At 34.3% G+C, this 19,280-nt stretch overlaps 1 protein-coding gene across 1 annotated transcript in view; it reads left to right on the top strand.

The window, feature by feature from the left end:
• Positions 1-19,280, top strand: part of LOC108574448 (forkhead box protein O-like) — a 246,565-nt gene that overhangs the window by 148,145 nt on the left and 79,140 nt on the right. The window contains exons 2-7 of the mRNA XM_017937041.1: positions 8,806-8,930; positions 9,012-9,206; positions 11,401-11,516; positions 13,371-13,597; positions 14,715-15,056; positions 16,035-16,356. Coding sequence (XP_017792530.1) covers positions 8,806-8,930; positions 9,012-9,206; positions 11,401-11,516; positions 13,371-13,597; positions 14,715-15,056; positions 16,035-16,256 — 1,227 coding nt within the window. The 3' untranslated portion in view covers positions 16,257-16,356. The remainder of the gene's footprint in view (positions 1-8,805; positions 8,931-9,011; positions 9,207-11,400; positions 11,517-13,370; positions 13,598-14,714; positions 15,057-16,034; positions 16,357-19,280) is intronic.

Raw genomic sequence — 19,280 nt, 5'->3', positions numbered from 1 at the left:
AGCGAAACAGAAAAGATTAACAAGAGGTAAGAACGCCGGTGAATGAAGAACCGATTTTCTAGCGACGACGCCAACAGAGTGACACCCACTTCAGGCGAATGACGTAATTTCACGGTGGCCGGACCACTTGCATATCGGGGTACTCTTCGAAGGAAAGAACGATCGAGGAGTGAGGAGGACACAGGAGCTAGCGCCCCCCCGCCGATAAACTCCCGGCACTTTCGTCAAAAACCATATAAAGTCGACGGAAACGGCCCTCGTTGCCGAGACGAAAGGAACGAAGCGAGGAAGACGACCAGCCGCGCCACGGACAGCCGAACCTGGTTATCTTCCCTTCCGAATGGACTGTATAACGCGCAATTTATGGAGCATATACTTGTCCTGGTTGTCCTGGGCTGTCCTGCCGTGGAATGTCCACTATCTTCCGCAGGGCAACGCGATAAGGGAACTCGAAAGTCCCGTCGTTCCTTCGCGACGAAAGTGCGAACCACCGTTCGTTTAAGTACGCGTGTCAGCCCGTAATCCAGACCGGATTAATGACCACCGTGAAAGTACACGTGGAAATTAAGTATCCCGGAACGACGCCTTACCAGCTAGCAGCTATTAATGCTACGCCTCGCGATTCTTTCTCGTGAGTCTTGCTCTTCGACAAATTCGAGCCACGTCACTTGACTTTTTATTGTTCTTCTTTTTTTGGTCTTCGATTTTTTCATTGTTATTTGAGAGTTCGTAACAGCCATCGTCATTTGTTACGTAAACTATTCCTATGGCTACTTGAAGAGAAGGATCATTTTCGAAACCATTATTTCACAATTTGTTACTTCGTTGTTTAATTATTTCGTTGTGTTTAATCTACTCGAAAATGTAATAGAAATAGATTTAATTAAAATACGTGGTACGTTACCTATTGCAGGGGTTTTTTGTTAAATATTTTAAACGAATATTTTGGTACATGTCATCTTGAGGTAATGTGGTATGTAATATAATCATTCAGTCATAATTACTTCCAAATTAAATATTTTATGTTTTATTTTAACTGTTTAAAATAGAAAGAGTAGATAAGGAGTAGTTGTTATTAAAGTGGTCGTTTTAGATCATGATATCATGATAATTAGATTTAGATCATGTATATCGTGATAATTTTAAAAAACGATAGTTGCAAAATAATATTTAAATAAAGAGTATTGTGCAATTATAAAATTATCAAAAATTAATATACAGCAAGTAATCTGTATAATAAACATGTATAATTATTATACAGACAATCCAAATAAACATTTACATCTATAACGGAGATATCATTTGACTACTAAAAACATCTTGCATCTTCAAAATCGATCTTCAAATTGAAATTCACAAATTAATGAATCATTACGTTTGTAATTTTGCAAACATGGAATTTGTTCTTTGTTATCTTCTAGTCTAAATATAAGAATCCTTCCTTTACATAAGTTTTCACTTTTCATTGTTGTCATTTACGTCGCATAAAAACATTCGATTTGATGATATTGAACAAACATTCTTTCATAATATAATATTTTTCTCATATCGAGATAATTCATCATAAAAGCTTGGCATTAGAATTTTCAAGTGCCAAATTAAAAAATTAAGGTCTACTGAGATATTTAACTTTTATACATAATAAAAGTTTGATTTAACTAAGTAAACAGTATCGGTATTTGAGCGATCGCTATGTACCTATTCACCTATGTATATATTCACGGATACAAGCTAGACACTTAATTTTCTTCTTTAAACGCTTTGAAGTTATTTATTTTTATTATCGATCACGTGTACGTATTTTACCCTTTGGTGCAATTCGTCAGAGAGAATTCACAATGACAATGGAGAAGACAAGCGTCGATTTGAATAATAAACCACGATCGTTAGTCAAATCTGACACGAATGCTTTAATTTTTCATTCGCATGTGAGCATAAAGATGGGAAATCCAGCGAGCCTGTCCACAATCGATTCACTGTCATTGAATTCATTTTTAAATCATGTCCTGAACGAGCTTCTAGCGTTTCTGAAGTTTCTTGCATGTACACTCCTGTTCAGAAGTATTAGGACACTTACTGAATGTGAACTAAACCTGAAGAGTCGATACAAAATTATTAAGGCCCCAAAAAAGAATTGAGTCAGTCTGGAATCTCGTAGTACAATGATTACATACGATAAAATTTAAGATAAAAATAAGGTTCTATCCATATACCAAACATTGACACGAAATTGAGATTGAAAATGAGTTTGTTGTAGGTCGTTGGACTTGCTTTCAACCGCTTTCATATTAAAACAATTATAGCTATCAATTTGAAAATATTCGTTATATCGCCATTACGTGAAAACTATAGGAAATTTAAACAATCTATTTAAGCCATCGTATTGCGCATAAAAAATAATGAAAACAACTGTCCTCTACTATTTTTTTCACAAATCTACCAGTTTCGAGAAATACACTGGAAACTAATAGTATAAACACTCTATATATTTTTACTGATATATGATACAAACTTTATCGAAGAAATATAATTTAAATCACATAATTCTTTTTGTGCGAACATGCAAAGTTTCATTTTTTGAGTGAAAAAGTGAGCTAAATGCCTCTTTTTTCCTCTAATATTATGTCAAAACGATGAACGTGTACGTAGCATAATAACGATAATTAAACACTAAGTTTGATTTACAAAAAATATTTTTTCAAAGTTTTAAACCTTGTAGTACAAGTACATATATTTTTAACGACATATGATAGTAACTTTGTGAAAGAAATGTAATTTAAATCATGCAATACTTTCTGTACGAACACAATAGGTGTCCTAATACTTATGAATCACAGTGTACACTTCGTCCTTATAGCAGTGTTCTATTACTTATTCCGACTATGCGTGATCCAGCTTTTAAAATTACAACATTTCATCATCTTCAAGTATCTTCATAGACATGTACTAAAAAAGAAATTCGATTAAATTGCAATCTTACAAATGTATATAATTCCTTAGATCCACTGTCCGGTCACGTATCCGACCGACCAGAACTATAAATTCATGCACTAGTCGACATACGATTCAAAGACCATTTCATTCACATAATTTTTAATTCATTGAACTAATAGTCTCAACGAAGTCTCGGTTTGGCGAATTATCGCAATGAGCCTGTTTGTCACATTTGGCCGCCAGACCGGGATTCCGAATGACGATAGGAGCGCCATAGACCCCTCGTGACTAGTCAGCGCCGCGACGAAACAGTAGCTTTCGTTTGTGAAACATACCGTTACTGAGGATCGAATTTGTTGTTAACAAACAAAAGTCCCAAAACAAACTTTTTGTCCACCAAAAAGCGCATTTTCAGTCGACCAATCAGACACACGACAATCAGGAATCACCTACAGTTTATATGTACATATACACCAACACACCAGCCAAACACATTAGCATTGCGAGACTAGTACAACACATCACTCTCTGTACAGTGAACTAAAGACCAATTATATATCAGTCAATAGAGTAGCTCAGTATCCAGTGTCTTTTTTTTCACCATCTCACGTCAACTATCAGAATATCGCCCTTACGGCATTAATTTGTTGTGAGCTCAATGACAATTAGGTCTCATTCGAAATACATTCGAATCGCGAGTTCGAGTATTGTACATTCACATCAAGTATACAAGGTGAATCACCTAAGACAATTACCTGAGAAATATCTTGGAAACTGGCAATTGTACCGAAAACTGTTTCAGACAGAAGTTTTATGGTGTCAAGGGGGACATAATTTGATATTAGTTTTTTCTTAGGCGGACGCGTAGAGGAGACATAAATCTCAAATTTGTTTTCTTAAATGGTATCGTATATTTTTTAATGCATTAATCGATTCAACTCGTCATTTTCTAGAAAGAAAAACAATCTTTGATATTCTAATTATCCCTTTCAATAATACCATTCAACTTTTATCTGAAACATTTTTCACTACACCGACAGTTTCAAAGATATTTCGAGTTTTAGCCTTAGGTGACTCTCACCTCTTTTAATTTTAATTGAAGAACAAAAATAAAATAAATACGAAAATCTTCGATATTCTAATCAAATTATGTCCCCAATAATACCATTCAATTTTTATCTGAAACATTTTTCACTACAACCGAGTTTCAAAGATATTTCGGGTTCTAGTGTTAGGTAACTCTCACCTCTTCTAATTTAAATTGAAGAACAGAAATAAAATAAATACGAAATATCCACATTAAATTGTACGGGAAGGAAACTGCTAGAACATACTGATATTAATAGAAATTTTGTCAAATTGTTGCGTAACAAGAACGGAAGGAAGTGAGGCTTATTTTTATTACCGAGGATGTGGCTTTTGTCTTGTCACAGTAGACATCGTCCTTCTAAAACTCTTCTTTATGGGGAGGATGTGGACACTAAAGCTGCGGTTTGCGGACAATCAAAAGTCGTGCATTCCACATACGCCACGGCTGTGGTGTTAAACATTTTTCAGGAAAAAGAAATGGGACCGTTTCATCGCTTGCAACGTTGAAACAATAGCTGCGAACCGTAATCATTTGTTTAACCACCTAAAGTTGCGTCTATACTGTATAGCATAAAACACGTTATGTAGCAAAGTTACGAAACTTGTTAGAAAAAGAAAGAAAAATTTTTATATAACATTGTGTTAAATAATATTTTCGTTGCTATACAGCAAGTTATATATTGTCCATCAAGTGTCGTTAAATTCAAAAATAGTTATAAAACATCGTTATTTGAAAATAAATAAATAATAATAAATGAACTGAAAATAATTTGTTTTCACAGCATAATAATTAAACATAGTGCTAATCACGCTACTCCTTTATGAATTATTATTTCTATTTTCTTCATGCTTTAAAAATTAATTGCGACAAGCAATCTGTATGTAACAATTGAGAATTCAATTCATTTCTTTATTGGTTCTAAAGTTTCAAATCTGATCAGTCAACCACAAAGGTTGAAGATAATCCATCGTTGTAACATTTTCGAAAGTAGTTCGTTTTTATCGGTAGCTGACCCATGGTAGCCACGATATTAAGAGGGTACACCACCTTGAGACGTCTAAAACTACGTGAAGTTTGGGAATTTTTTTCTAGAGATAAGTACTAAATGAAAAGCTTCAATTTTTTCAGAGAATGTAAATGTAACTTTCAGCTTTTTTTCCACATTTTAAAAAGAAAATATGTTACAAAGGAGAGGAATTATTCGTTAATTGCGAATAAATGGTCTGTTATACTTAATATATTATTAAAAGCTACATAGCAGAAGAATTTCATTCCGTCGATTAAGTCTAATTTTTGTGTAGCTTCCGTGTATATACGCAACTATCATCGTATACTGTAATTTCTATACAATCGTTTGGATGATTTTATTTTTTGAAAACTTCAATGCGTATTTCGTTTATCTTACCACTTTGATTCTTCACGTACGAATTAATTGACACTTTGAATTTCAGAATCTTGAAATCAGGTAAATGGATATTAGTGGACAAAATGATAGAATATACGTATTCAACAATTCTAATTACTGTCATGAATCTGACAAAAACTACGGTAATTTCGTTTACACAAGGTAATGCAGACTTTCAATATATTTCACCGTTGTAATGTAACGTACATGTTTATTTTCAGTTTTGAATTTTTCTAAAAAAAAGAAAAACTCTAATGTAGTGACGTAGAATTATATTGCAAACAAAAATGTCGAAGAATAGAGTTACATAAAAAAACATAACGTTACATAAAAAAGAAAATTTTAATCTGTTGCGTTCGTAAAAATATTAGCGTATAAATTTACTTTAGACCATCATACATAGTGCTTTAAATGTAACTGAATTATTATATGTATAAAGTTTAATACAAAGTACAATGAACTACAAAATACGACAAGCATTTATTTGCAACATATACATGCAACTATGTTAACAACAATAAATGCGTTTATTAATTACAATTATTTAACATTATTTTATTCATTATTTCAAATATACAAATACACGTAATTTACTTACCTGTAATTTGTAATTCGATCCACTTGCAATTCGATACTTACATCAAATATATTAAATTAACCCTTTCACTGCGTCAGATTTTAGTACGCGACGAGCATGGCAGACAGTAAATGTTGAAACACGGGCGCAAAATCTTTTGTTTCGGCCTTATTTAAAATTTTCTTTCATTAACTTAAGGGCCGTATTTAAAAGTTTTTAAAAATTAAATTATGATGGAAGTGTGCCAGAAGCCTCAGATAGTACAGTGTGGGCAAATTTTCAAAGCGCGTATAAGCGCCAACAGTAATGAAAGGGTTAAGTCGTGCAAATTTTTGCTATACAAGTATCCTCGTTTTTCGGAGAAGTATCGAATCGTCTCGATCACGGTGTCAATAAGTTTTTCTGCCGCAAGTCGCATGGAATAAAATTTGCAATTGATACGGACCATCCTCGTGAAACAATAGTGTGGGATTTGGTAATTAATCAGGATGTTGACGCACTTTAGTTCTGAAATATAAATAGGTGTAATGATAGTAGGGAAAAAAAAGAACACACACTCAAAATACGAAAAATAAAGCATTTTCGCACATGTTATTCACGCATACAGACACACACCCGTAGTTTCTTCAAACTAAACAGATATAGCTGAAATGGGTACACCACCCTGATGTGTTTAAGAAGAAAAGGAAAGTTTGGGAATTTTTTTCATAAGGTAATTGCTAAATGAAAAGTTCCAATTTTTTCAGAAGATATAAGTGTAACTTTCGGCTTTTTTCTTCAATTTTTAAGAAGTTATGATGTTACAAAATGGAGAAGTTATTGCGAAATTTCCTCTGCTAGAACATCGATTGTTGGTCGCCATCGCTGGCAAGGATTGAAATTTCTGCAATAAAAAATTCTGTTTAATTCATAAATAAAAGTGTATTGCTTACAACATAGCGTGCTATTTTTCAAAAATTCTAACTGTTATAGAAATGGTTGCAGTTTGAATAAGAGGAACATCTTTTTACTAACATACAAATTAACTTTAAACGTTTCTAAGATATTAAATAGTAGTCATATTGAAAAAATCGTATATCAAATTATAGGTAATACATTTATACTTTTAAATGAAAAAGAACTTATTTCAGACTTTCCAATGCTTGCCAGCAATTGATGTTGTAGCAGAAGAGATTTCGCAATAACTCCTGCACTTGATAACATTTTTCCTTTTTGAAAATTGAATAAATAAGCTGAAAGTTACGCTTATATCTTCTGACAAAATCTAAACTTTTCATTGAGTAGTTACCTACGAAAAAAGTTCCCTAACTTTATACATTTTTAGACGACTCAGGGTGGTATAGTACCCTTTCAAACCCAACTCTTAGCCTAAACACGCCTGGGTCAACGCTACAATAGGTACCCTTTTTCTAGGCCATCTACGCGATGCTACAATGTTAATAGAAGAAGATTTTTGTAATTTCGAGAAGTTCCCGGTGGAACGGTCCGGCGATCGTGCCTCGAACAAGGCACACAAGGAAGCATCAATTTTGCAAAAGTAATTTTTATTTACCGCGGTATCGTACCGCTCGCTCTTTACGTAAAAGGTTTCCCCAGCTGCTGTGTGTGCATACACGCGTGCGCACGCGGAGATAGTGCTATGAGACGAAGACGAAAGGAAATTGTTATCGCTTCTCGACGCTACTTTCATATTAGGGTAGAAGCTTTCCGAAATTTTTGGAAGGAAGAAGAAGGGCCCTGGTGACTACGTCGATTCAATTTGCCTAATGAACAAGCCCGGGAGGAACGTTTCTATCTACGGAACACAATAAAACGTGGCTCTCATGACTCACTCTTCGAATCGATTTTGTACATGGTATAAAACGACTCTGACAATGCAATCACCCGTGTTCGTCGGAGTTCGGCCGACCGGTCGTAGCGTTACGCGCGACAGTAAAAGAAACTGATATCGAGATATCGATAGCAAAACGACGGGAAGAACGGGCAAGGGGTGGTAGAGCTACCGGGTGCTCGTAAATTTTCGCCAAATTGAAATTATAAAGTTGTTGTAAAAACGACGCAGAAAGATTTCGGCGAATGTCTCTTAATTCTGCCTCTTGGATTTATTCCGTTGGAGTGTATCAGTGAAGATTCTTCAAATGTTACGCGTTCGTGTTAGAGATTCGCAATGGAAACGAAATTTATGAGCTTTTTTACTTATCCGAAAGGTTCTCTTTTTAATATAAGGTCGCATCAGGATCCTGGTTATCAGCGACCATACGTAATTTGCGATTATTCTACAATAAAGGATTATCGTACGGATAAGTTTGATTGCTTTCTTGAGATTTTTTTCTGTTTCAAATATTGGTTTAACCCTCAAAAGGCGAATGGTTTTAGACCCATTTTGACTCATAGCAAAATTTCTATTGTACACGGGTTTCAAGAAGGAATTGTGTATAAATGTGTATACTTTCAACAGTATATATTTTATATTTTTCTTGTTTATTTACATTTGATATATAAAATAGGTGTATTTCTTGTACCAAACGTAATCTGAGTGCACCTGATTTTATCACTGTTGAGTTAAAATGACCCTGCATTCGTTGCAAAAGGGTTAATATTATTAGGTATTTGGAGCTGAATTTCTGGTAACTTTTGCAATTTTTCACATTTTTAAGAGATGCTAAGTTACGATTTTTCTTCCTGAAATTCGTATAATCGAAACACTGTATGGGGTAGGATATATGTTGACTGTGAGAGTATGTTCATCATTAGGCATGTAGAATTGCATTTTAATCAGTTCGTTCTTTTTGTTCGCAGAACTCCATCCGACACAATTTATCCTTACACAGCAAATTCATGCGAGTACAGAACGAAGGTACCGGGAAGAGTTCATGGTGGATGATCAATCATGACGCAAAACCTGGGAAATCGTCACGTAGAAGGTAAGTTGTTGTCCTCTTCGCGAAGATTCGTTTTGCTTGTGCGGTTGCACGCTACCATTCACCCTTTTTCATATTTCACAGGGCAATAACTATGGAGGGCAGCAAATTTGAGAAAGGACGTGGCAGAGTGAAGAAGAATATCGAGGCGCTACGAAACGGCAAGTTGCAAGCTGACGCTACACCCAGCCCTAGTAAAAGCGTCAACGAGGGGCTGGATCTCTTCCCAGATAGTCCTCTTCAACCTGGCAGTGGATTTCAGCTTTCCCCTGATTTCCGGTATGTCTTTACCCCGTTGCATTTCATGCTTACTCTATTTCAAATTTTACTACAGTATTCATGATCGGTTGTTGATCGTTTGATCCCGCTTCCGCTTTACTTTGAGCCACCTAGCTGGAATTATATAACAATTCGTTCGCTGTTACGATTACATGTTCAATTTATTAGTTTTCTGTCGGATAAATTTGTGTAAGATTATTTATTATTTCCATTTTTTTGAAACATTCGTTGTATTCAATTTTTTTATTTTGCTACAGCAAAATTTAAACCAGTTACATAGTATTATATTTATAGTCTAAAGTGTTTTCAATTTTTTTAGTAGTATTTTATAGATATTATGAAGTGTTGTAGGAATAATTAGGAGCAGCGACAATCGCGTTGCATATTTTTCCTAGCTATGTGGTTCGCTTTTCAACTGGATGCCTTGATACACTTTTTATGGTTCGTTGATATAGATCTTATCTTTCCTTGCATATTAGTAGACAGTTTTTTACAGATAATTTTTAATTTGATGCATTTAAAGTTGTACATGATTCTATTGCGTATTTCTTTTGATGTTTGAGATGCAAGGTTTGCCAAGTATGATTTATAGTATTTGAAAAAGAAAGTTTAAGTGGATCACAGCGAATAAAACTAGTTTAGTTATTAGGTACTTGTATAATTTGATAAAAAATACTTGGTACTTTTGAACATAATTTATGAATATAAACAGAAAATTGTTATGATTTTTAAATGCAGTTTTATTTAATGGAGTATCGTATTAGTAATGCTACATAAAAGTTTATTATCTAGTTGGGAAATTAACAGATTAAATGTTTAGTAATTGAGAAAAACTGTGAAAGTATTGTATGTACGTCTGAATATGTTAAATATCTGTTAATTTAATTTATTTTAATATTAGTTTTCAAAATTATGTAAAATATTGCGAAATTCACACTAAAATGACTAACTTGATGATAATTAATTTCATAATCGATTTTTGTTATTTTAGGAAATATTTATCTCACCGTTTTGGAATTCTTTAAAATTCTTTTTACACTTGTCACGTTTATTACATTTCCGATTAAATAATCGTATCAGTCATCGTCACTTCTTTTATGACATATTCCCATGGCAACTTCAACAAAAAGAATAATTTTTGAAACCATTATTTCACAATTTGTTATTGCGACATTTAACTATTTCGTTATATTTAATCTAATCGAAAATATAACCTAAATAAATTCAATTAAAATACACGGTACGTAACCTAATATTTACTGTGTTTTCTTGTCAAATATTTTAAACGAACACTAATTAATACAGATTATGTAACACAATCATTCACTTCTGATTGCTTCCAAATTAAATATTTTACGTTGTATTTTAAAGAATAGAAGGAGTAGATAACTGTCTTATTACTGTGACAGTAAAAATTTTGAAAAAATAACACGAACAGTCATTCTGTAATAAAACTAGAACTGTTCCGATTACTCAAGTTAATCAGGAGAAAGGAATATTTGAAGGTTTAAATCAAACGAAATAAGTCAGTTGCTAGTAAATCTTAAAATAATTTTTCGCAGAATTCAGATTTCCAATATATAGCAATATCTAATATTAAAGAATCCTGTGCAAAGTTGAATGCGTTACTAAATGATTACTATACGTTACATTCTCAGATTGCTATTTAACTATCAACGATATCATTACTATTCGAGTTACGAATTTCTACCAAAAGGTAATTCAGTTGAAGGGCAAATGCACTTTTATCTCTTATATTTGCTTCAATTACTTCTATCTTTGAAAATATCGAATTTAATATAGTACATAGCGATATAATGCAAAATTTAATGTTAATTCTACATATTTTTCTTTTTTGGAATTAGCGAGCATTTCAAAATTGCTCGACGTTACATATAAATACACGTGTATCCATATATGTATACATATGTTCTGATAGTATAGCAAACAGTAAAATGTATCAGCTTCAATTGCGCGCACTAATATTAGCAAAAGGTACAAGAATACTTTTTATAGACGCTTTTATACTAATCGTATGGATAATGCACCACTCCCCCGCTTACGTTTTTACGAACAGTCGCGCAGAGTACGCCGCTGAATTATTAGAATGTATTATGCGTTGTCTCTCCCTCGTCTTTAGTTTGTACTTCAATCTGCACATTTAAAATACAATTTGAACTATTTTTTATTCGAGTCCTCGAACTCCGAGCAATTCATCATCCTGTGGTCGATTAAGTCCAATCCCGGCGATCCCTGGGAAACCGGAATGGACACCAACTTATACACCCCCTTACAGTACCGAACAATTAGGTACGCACAACGATTTCATATACGTTTCTCTTTTCTTTATTTTTTTTCTTATCAACGTTCACTGTTTTCTCGTATTTTTCTCTTCTCTATTGCACCGCATTCTTAATACACAGGCAGCATGACTGAAATTTCGAAAGTTTGGTACGCGAAGCGGACAGCTGAACGCTATCTTATGAATTATAGTTACAATATTTATAGTCGATATCGTAATTTCAGTTAAAACGCTAATAAACTGTGCTTTTTGTTATGATATCGAATCAGAGGCCACAAGTTTTCACTGTAGGTTTTTTTTTTTAATGAACCGCGTCGCTTGCTTTTTCGGTGACTCGAGTCGAAAAAGTCGAGCTAAAATAACGCATATTGAACAAATGTGAAATACAATTGTATTTTTTTTTTATGGGGTCTGATTTAGTTTTCGATTTATTTCAAGTACTATTTTTAGATTGAAAATGCTGTTAGCTCCACTCGGTTAAAGATGTCTCCGTACACCTGTCGTTAGAATTTATTTAGTGTTGCATAATTTAAAACAGAGAAGGTAGTATATAAATAATATTTACGTTATTTTGTTTAGAACCGTAACATTTTCTATTAGTACAAAGAAGAATGATTTGCATTCATTTGTTGAAAATGAAACGAAGGAAAAAGAATAATGTAACAAAAATTTCCATAGAGCATCTGAGAATTTAGCAAAATATGTATACAGAAACGAGGCTCTAAAGGCAAATACAAGTTAGTTTCTTGTTTACAAGTAAGTACAAAGGACATTACTCAAAATATCTTTTCCATAATGGAAAATATTCGTTTATACTTATATTTCCTTGTTTAATTATTGACAAATTAATGTAAGTTATTTTTCTCGGTACTAATAATAAATGTTATGTTTGTAAATAAACTAACAAATATTGTTTGGTTATTATACAACGTTAAATAAGTGTAACGATGTGTAGGAAGACTTTTTTCATTTCGACCTCAATAATTTCAGACACACATCAATATAAACACTACGATGTGTCATACTTTCTTCCCCTGTTTACGTTATTCTATTTTATCAACTGAATGGTTCGCTTAAGCAACGTTATACATACGTAATGGGATATCATGCATTTAAAAGAAAAGAGAGTTAAAGCTATAAAAACGTAATAGTCTGTTATTTCTAACACGATTTTACAGTTGAATTTTTCTAAAATAATTACGAATTCACAATTGTCCCTGGTATATTATTGACAAGGCACAATGTACTAAGAATTAATTAACAGATTGCCAATCGTAAAAGATATAGTTGACTACAGGTATTTCTATTAAAAAGAATATCAGAGTAAACAATATAAAATTTAAAGATGAAGTTCGTCATATCCACCTTACAAGTTGATGGACTAAAATTTCTTAGAATAGAACATGCGAATGAAATATTTATCAGGAATGAAGGTAGTAGAAAATAGTGAATCGATTCGAACGTTTGATAATGTGAAAATACGGTAAACGTATTTGAAAGTTAAAAGTGCATTTCCACGAGTCTATAAAATGTCAAAATATGAAGACGAGACGACATATGACAATTAAAAGTTACATTTCACCTTTGCCCCAACCTTTGAGGACCCTTTTCAAATTCTGTAAAATATGTTTTCACTCTCAAGGAAATAAATGACGAAAAGTAAGGATCGTAAATCGGAAAATATCGTTAAAGAGGGGGAAAAAAAAACTTGTGGCCACTGGTTTGGTGTACTACGTTACATTACAATGTTGCCTAGAAACAAAGCTCTGAAAGTACAGCATAGCATGAAAAGAACTGCGTTGAACAGTACTATATAGCAATTCAGTTAACATACACATTCTTTTCACTGAACATGAATGTAGCCGGTAACCTGGCGGAAATGATGAAACTGGAGTCATATCAAATGTATCAGACGTCACCGCCGAGTCATCAGCAACAGACTGGGCCACCACCTTATTACGAGACCCAATATCAGAGGAGCAATAGTCTCTCGACCGGATCGTCCTCCTTTGCTCTTCAGCCGTCTCCCCAATCAGCCAATCAGCAAAGATGCCTGATTCACGGACTGCAGCCATGCGCCTGTCGAATGGTGAGTGGACAAAGAAAGGACGAATGGCAAGCTGCGTGTAGCACTTGGCTGCTGAAAGGGAACAAAGTGTGGCAAAGCCTTTAACAGGGTTTCTTTTCCCGTAAAAGAGTGAAAGTCTGGATTAGCCATGTTTAAAGATTTTTCGTCAATTGTTTCGAGAAGTATATCGTTCGCCACAAATTACGCACTCGACAATAGGGACAAACATGGATTCTTCTTATTTTTCTGGAAGCCTTTGTTGGATGGTCATTCAAGATGTTCCAAATATACCGAACTGTTTTTCGTGTGTTCAGAGCAAAAGAGGATCCACGAGAATTATTTTTCACGTGTACACTTTGTGAATACTACGAATAGCTTTAGCTTCGTGGATATTTCTCGGGTAGATACGTTACAATCAGAAGTGATCCGTTTTTTTTTCCGATTATAGATTATAATTGTTCGAACCTACTTGTTTTCCTTCCTTGCTTTTGAGAAAACGTGAGAATCTAAATGCGGTACCACGATCGTCACGGAATTAATTTGCAACGGCACCTCTCATGGTTTTCTAAAAATTTGATTAACTTACCACCGTTTACGTTACCTGCCGTTTAATTGAACTTAATTTGATTACAAATTCGACTTCAATCCGTCCTTTTAATCTCTATTAGGTGTACTAAATTAATTCGGTGCCTTCTTTCGCAAACTTCAGAGTTTATTTACAAAGAAATTGAACACAGTTTGAATGTTCAAAATGATCTCCGTTATTTGAAATGAATTTTTCCCATTTATTGGGCAATTGACGAATTCCTTCTTAGAAAAGGTGTGGCATTTTTCAGTCGATAAAGTCTTCAAGACATTTGGATAGGGGGTACCGAATTAATTTGTACACCTAATACAATTTCCAAGAACTAACAAAACGGATAAAATATTTTACAAATATAAATTATAAATTAAATCACTAAAAACAGAATGTTTGATTTCTTGGATAAAAATGTTTACATGTTTCTCCCCTTTTTAGTTACTTTGTTCAAATTTCACTTCTTGCCAGCCTTTGTATACCTACTTGCCAATATACTCAACGAATAATTGAATCAGTTCACCTACAATCATTATCCCTCTTTCTCATATAAAATGTCAGAACTTGAGTCCGGTGGCTGGAATGTCACCGTCCTATAAACAGAGCGAACCAAGTCCCACGGGTCTAGGAAGTAGCCAGCAGCAAACGCTTCAGTACATGATGCAAACACAACAGTGTCAACAGACACAACAACAGCAGCAACAGCAACAACAACAGCAACAACAACAGCAACAGCAACAACAACCTCAAACAGGAACAGGAAACACCAGTCCACCACAAACACCCACACCAAGCACAATGATGGGACAATTGATGGGAGCCCTTAATAATTCTACACTTCTGGATGATTTGAACATTAACATTGAATCCTTGCACGGTGGATTTGACTGCAACGTGGATGAGGTGAGTTGAACTATTTACGTTTGTTTATTATCGGTAGGTGAATGGGGATTTAAAAATAATTCTGTTAGTAGTTTTGTACTGTGTATATAACTAGCGATAGAATAACAATTTTTCTTGATATTTGTGCTGATTAATCCTTTGATGACCAGTGGGACGCATATGTCCCACTTGAATATTGGAATAAAAATTGATCTCAATTTAATATGCATTATAGACACAACGATCGACGTATAAATAGCAAACTAGTTAAAAAAATAATTCGGTCACGAAAGAGTTAATTATAAAGTATTATGCTGTATGTCTTTTTTTGTTCTGGTTAGAGTTGCATATATCTTCGCATTGGTTAAAAATAGAACGAATGTCGAAAGGAAACATTAAATGGCGTTATATATCCTGCATTTCTCCATTTTCGTGCATTAGTATGATTGGTATCGTACGAATTAGGTATACAAGAACTAAATAATTCACGAGATATTTCATAAATTCTTCCTCATTTACTTCGATAAATATCATGTAGTAGATGATTTTCGACTTCTCTAACGAAATATAAATATCGTTTATTTAACCGACACAGAGATATATATTAATCGAGGTTAAAATCAGTCGTCGACAAAACCTATAGATGTAATAATTTCCTAAATAAATATTTGTACGAGTAAATGTTAGTGGACACGTGAGTAAACATCAAATTTTCAGAAAAAGTAAAATTTCCCCGTTGCGTAATCGTGCGGGTTGTTAAAGTATCAAATTAAAGTATCAAAATGAATTTATAATTTAGTCGATCACACTACTTCGGAAAGTAGAAATACAAATGAATATGAACGCAGGTCAATTATTACATACAACATGATCCATTAAGCAAATTATATTTCGTACACTCCGTTCCGACCTTTTTCATTCGTCGCACGCGTATTATTCTGTCAACATTCGCTCCGACCCGTCGGACAAAAATTCACGAAGCAACGAACGCAATTCCAGGTGATCAAGCATGAGCTGTCGATGGACGGAACACTGGACTTCAACTTTCAGCAAGGCGTGATGGGCATGGCCGCGATCCAAGTGAGCGACAGCAACGGCGGTCAGAACGGCGCCGTATCCCAAACCAACGTGGTCGGGACGACGGCTGGAAACGCGCCCGCAGGAGTTTACGTGAGCACCAACGCGACGACTCCTGCAGCACCTCCCTCGTGGGTTCACTAGCAGTGGACCCCACTGCCCTCGACACCCCCATCATCCTCGTCATCGTTGTTACTAGACGGACAGGAGAACTTGCACGGACCGTCCGAGGGGCAACTCATCGGTGAGTCGAACATCATGTTTTTTAGACAATTTTATAACGAGAAGAAGCAGCAACGACAGTTCTTTCCTTGGTATGCAATTTTTCACATGTGGAGGCAAAAAGTGAACAGTCACCCTTAAAGTGGCTGTTTTTCTAACGTATTTGCAACGACAATAAATAAAGCTACTTGTAGCACTAACAACGTTTAGAAGCTAGTTCTGAAAAGGAAGCCAAATTCTTAGTACGTTAGACTCCTGTGTAACACGGGAGTACGTTTTATGTTATTATACAGGGTGTCCCAGTTTTTTTCTGATCAAACTTTGCAGAGAAAGTGTGCTTTATGGGCCTAAGTTAGGAAGAAATGTTATATGAACGTATGACGTTTGAAGGTTTGTTAGAAAGTTAAAACAGTAATACGAAGGGAATGGTAACGATGTTGCGATTACTATGATACAAGACAAGAATGGTGCTGATAGAAATTAGATTTGACACTTTTAACGTTCTCAAATCGCAAACACAGCTTGCATAAAAAGACTATGTGTATAGATCACTGATCTATGCCTATTTTGTATCTTAACCACACAACTGTTACCATTCCTTTTGTATTTCGTATTATTGTTATAACTTTTTAATTTAGCTCAAAATGACTTACGTTTATATAACATTTTATTCTTACTTATACCCATACAACATAGAGCTTGATCGGAAATACAGGTACAGCCGACAAATGAATCCATGTTATACGAGTGACGTAGGTTATACAAATATGGATCACGTATGTATGTATTTGGAAACATATATTTACAAAAGATGTAAGGGTTTATTATACAAAATGTCAAATAAATATTTAAAATGTAACAGTCAAATATTTTTTATTTCACTTTGAAACAAACAGGTATTAAAATTAGAAATGTTTTGTCACGAAATATTTTACTCGAAGTAAAAGAAGCAGTTACACCTTTATTGACGCTTGTTTTATAATTTTCATTCTACCGATAGTTTCGGCTGAAGTGTGATAGTCCTATATTTCATTATTACAGCGATAAACCTTGCCACGGTATATGCACCTTAAAACAATTTGCCGTATAAGATAATGTACCATCAATTACGGGAACTGCTACACGGTGAACATGTACACTTATATACCACGTTATACGGGGGTCTACTGTATTTTTAAATCAACTTTTCTATATGATTACGAATATTTTGTGGACCACGCGACGGAATTGAAAGAGACCGCGTGACACATTTATGTGCATCACATATTATGATTGTAAATATAGGGACTGAGAGAAAAAGGGACTGCCCTTTATCACAAAATAAGGTGGACACTGGAAGCCTTTGAGAAATATATTTGGTGCCCTAATCACTTTTGTAGCCTTTCTCCTGCAGTGTGCTCTGTCTTACCTTTTATTTTGAAGCTGGAAAATACAATGCTATAGATTTAACATACCTGGTAGGTAACAGCTAACTGTCAGGATCAGAGTGACCATTTGTGACATTATCTGTAACTGAAAAAGTGACTTCGAGTGGCTAATTAATTTTAAACGTAGAACATTAGAAATGAGTTAATCAGTTGAAAAATGTTTTACTGATTGGAGACTTGTGTATAAATTATTTAAAATGGAATACTTACAGTTCAAAGTGGAATAAACGTTTCCATCTAAATAAATACATTATTTATGTTTATGCACTTTGACCTTGTGTATCCTACATTTATGAGGCACACGAATTTAATTGAAAGAATAACGGGAAGGCGTAAAATTAATTTTTTTAAATATGAACCTCTGCTTTTGAAAAAGTGGTAGTATTGAATACACATAAGCCACGCATTTATTTAGCCCCGATACAAATGTCCACCGTATTTATGCTCGATGTTTGTAAAAGTAATTATTTATCAAATATCACAGACTCTTTTACAAACCTAACAATACTACGATTTATTGCAAAAAAAAAAAAGTAAAATTGGTTACGAGATTAAAAATATTAACAATCTCTAATTTGATATTTTCAACAATTTTCTAAGATACGAATTACGCTATTGTACGTTTCTCGAATTGCTGTTTTGCCGCTCAGATTACCTATACTTCGACACCTGACTTCGCTGTGTCGGTTCCACCGACTATACTTCCCATTTCTCTGTTACACGTTTAGGTGTATCTATTTTTTTCCTCCGTCGCTCTACGCTTCAGACTGAAATCTTTGCGAAAGCAGTTCGAAGTTGGTCTAATAAAAATTTCGTTACCAGTTACGGGAAAGGAGAAAGATACATATACAAAATAGCAGTTCCGGATAACATTGATTGCCGTACATGCAAAATAATATTTGCACAGCCGCGTCATAACAATGCTCACTGGTACAATATTTAATAAATCGCTTCGATGTTCCACACCCTCCCCGCTGCCGACGCACCATCTCTGTGTACGATATCCTGTACGTGCCGCCACATTTATATAGCACGCGTATCCACCTGTGTTTTGTCCGAAATCGGTATTGACTTAGATAACAGTTACATTTTCCGTTTGTGGAAAAACGTGAAAACACACGTGCAGCTTTTCCTAGGCGACGTTTACCGGCTGGAAAAATATGATTTTCTGAAAAATTATAGGATGAGTAACTTTTGACACAGTTGACAAACACTGAATGGAGAAGAGATGTAGTTATTTTATACGAGGTCTTCTGATATTGGGGACATTTTAGGGAATCGCCATTGCGAACTGTGATGGATTTAGTTTTAGAAACAAATGGGAGGATTGTTCAAGATATAAGCTTTATGCTATACGGCTGTAAGGTAGATGTTTCAGATGAATGTACAGTGGACATAATAAACATTTCTTTTTGATTTATTTCTTTAATTTCGCCACGACTTACTAGTCATTAACGATCACAAAAAAAAATTTATAGAAAAGAACAATTATATATGCGTATGATATATAGAATATATA

Source organism: Habropoda laboriosa, unplaced genomic scaffold, assembly GCF_001263275.1.
Source record: "Habropoda laboriosa isolate 0110345459 unplaced genomic scaffold, ASM126327v1 scaffold172, whole genome shotgun sequence".
Classification (NCBI taxonomy): domain Eukaryota; kingdom Metazoa; phylum Arthropoda; class Insecta; order Hymenoptera; family Apidae; genus Habropoda; species Habropoda laboriosa.
The sequence above is the reverse complement of the archived record's forward strand: the minus strand, read 5'-3'. Positions and strand labels throughout refer to the sequence as shown.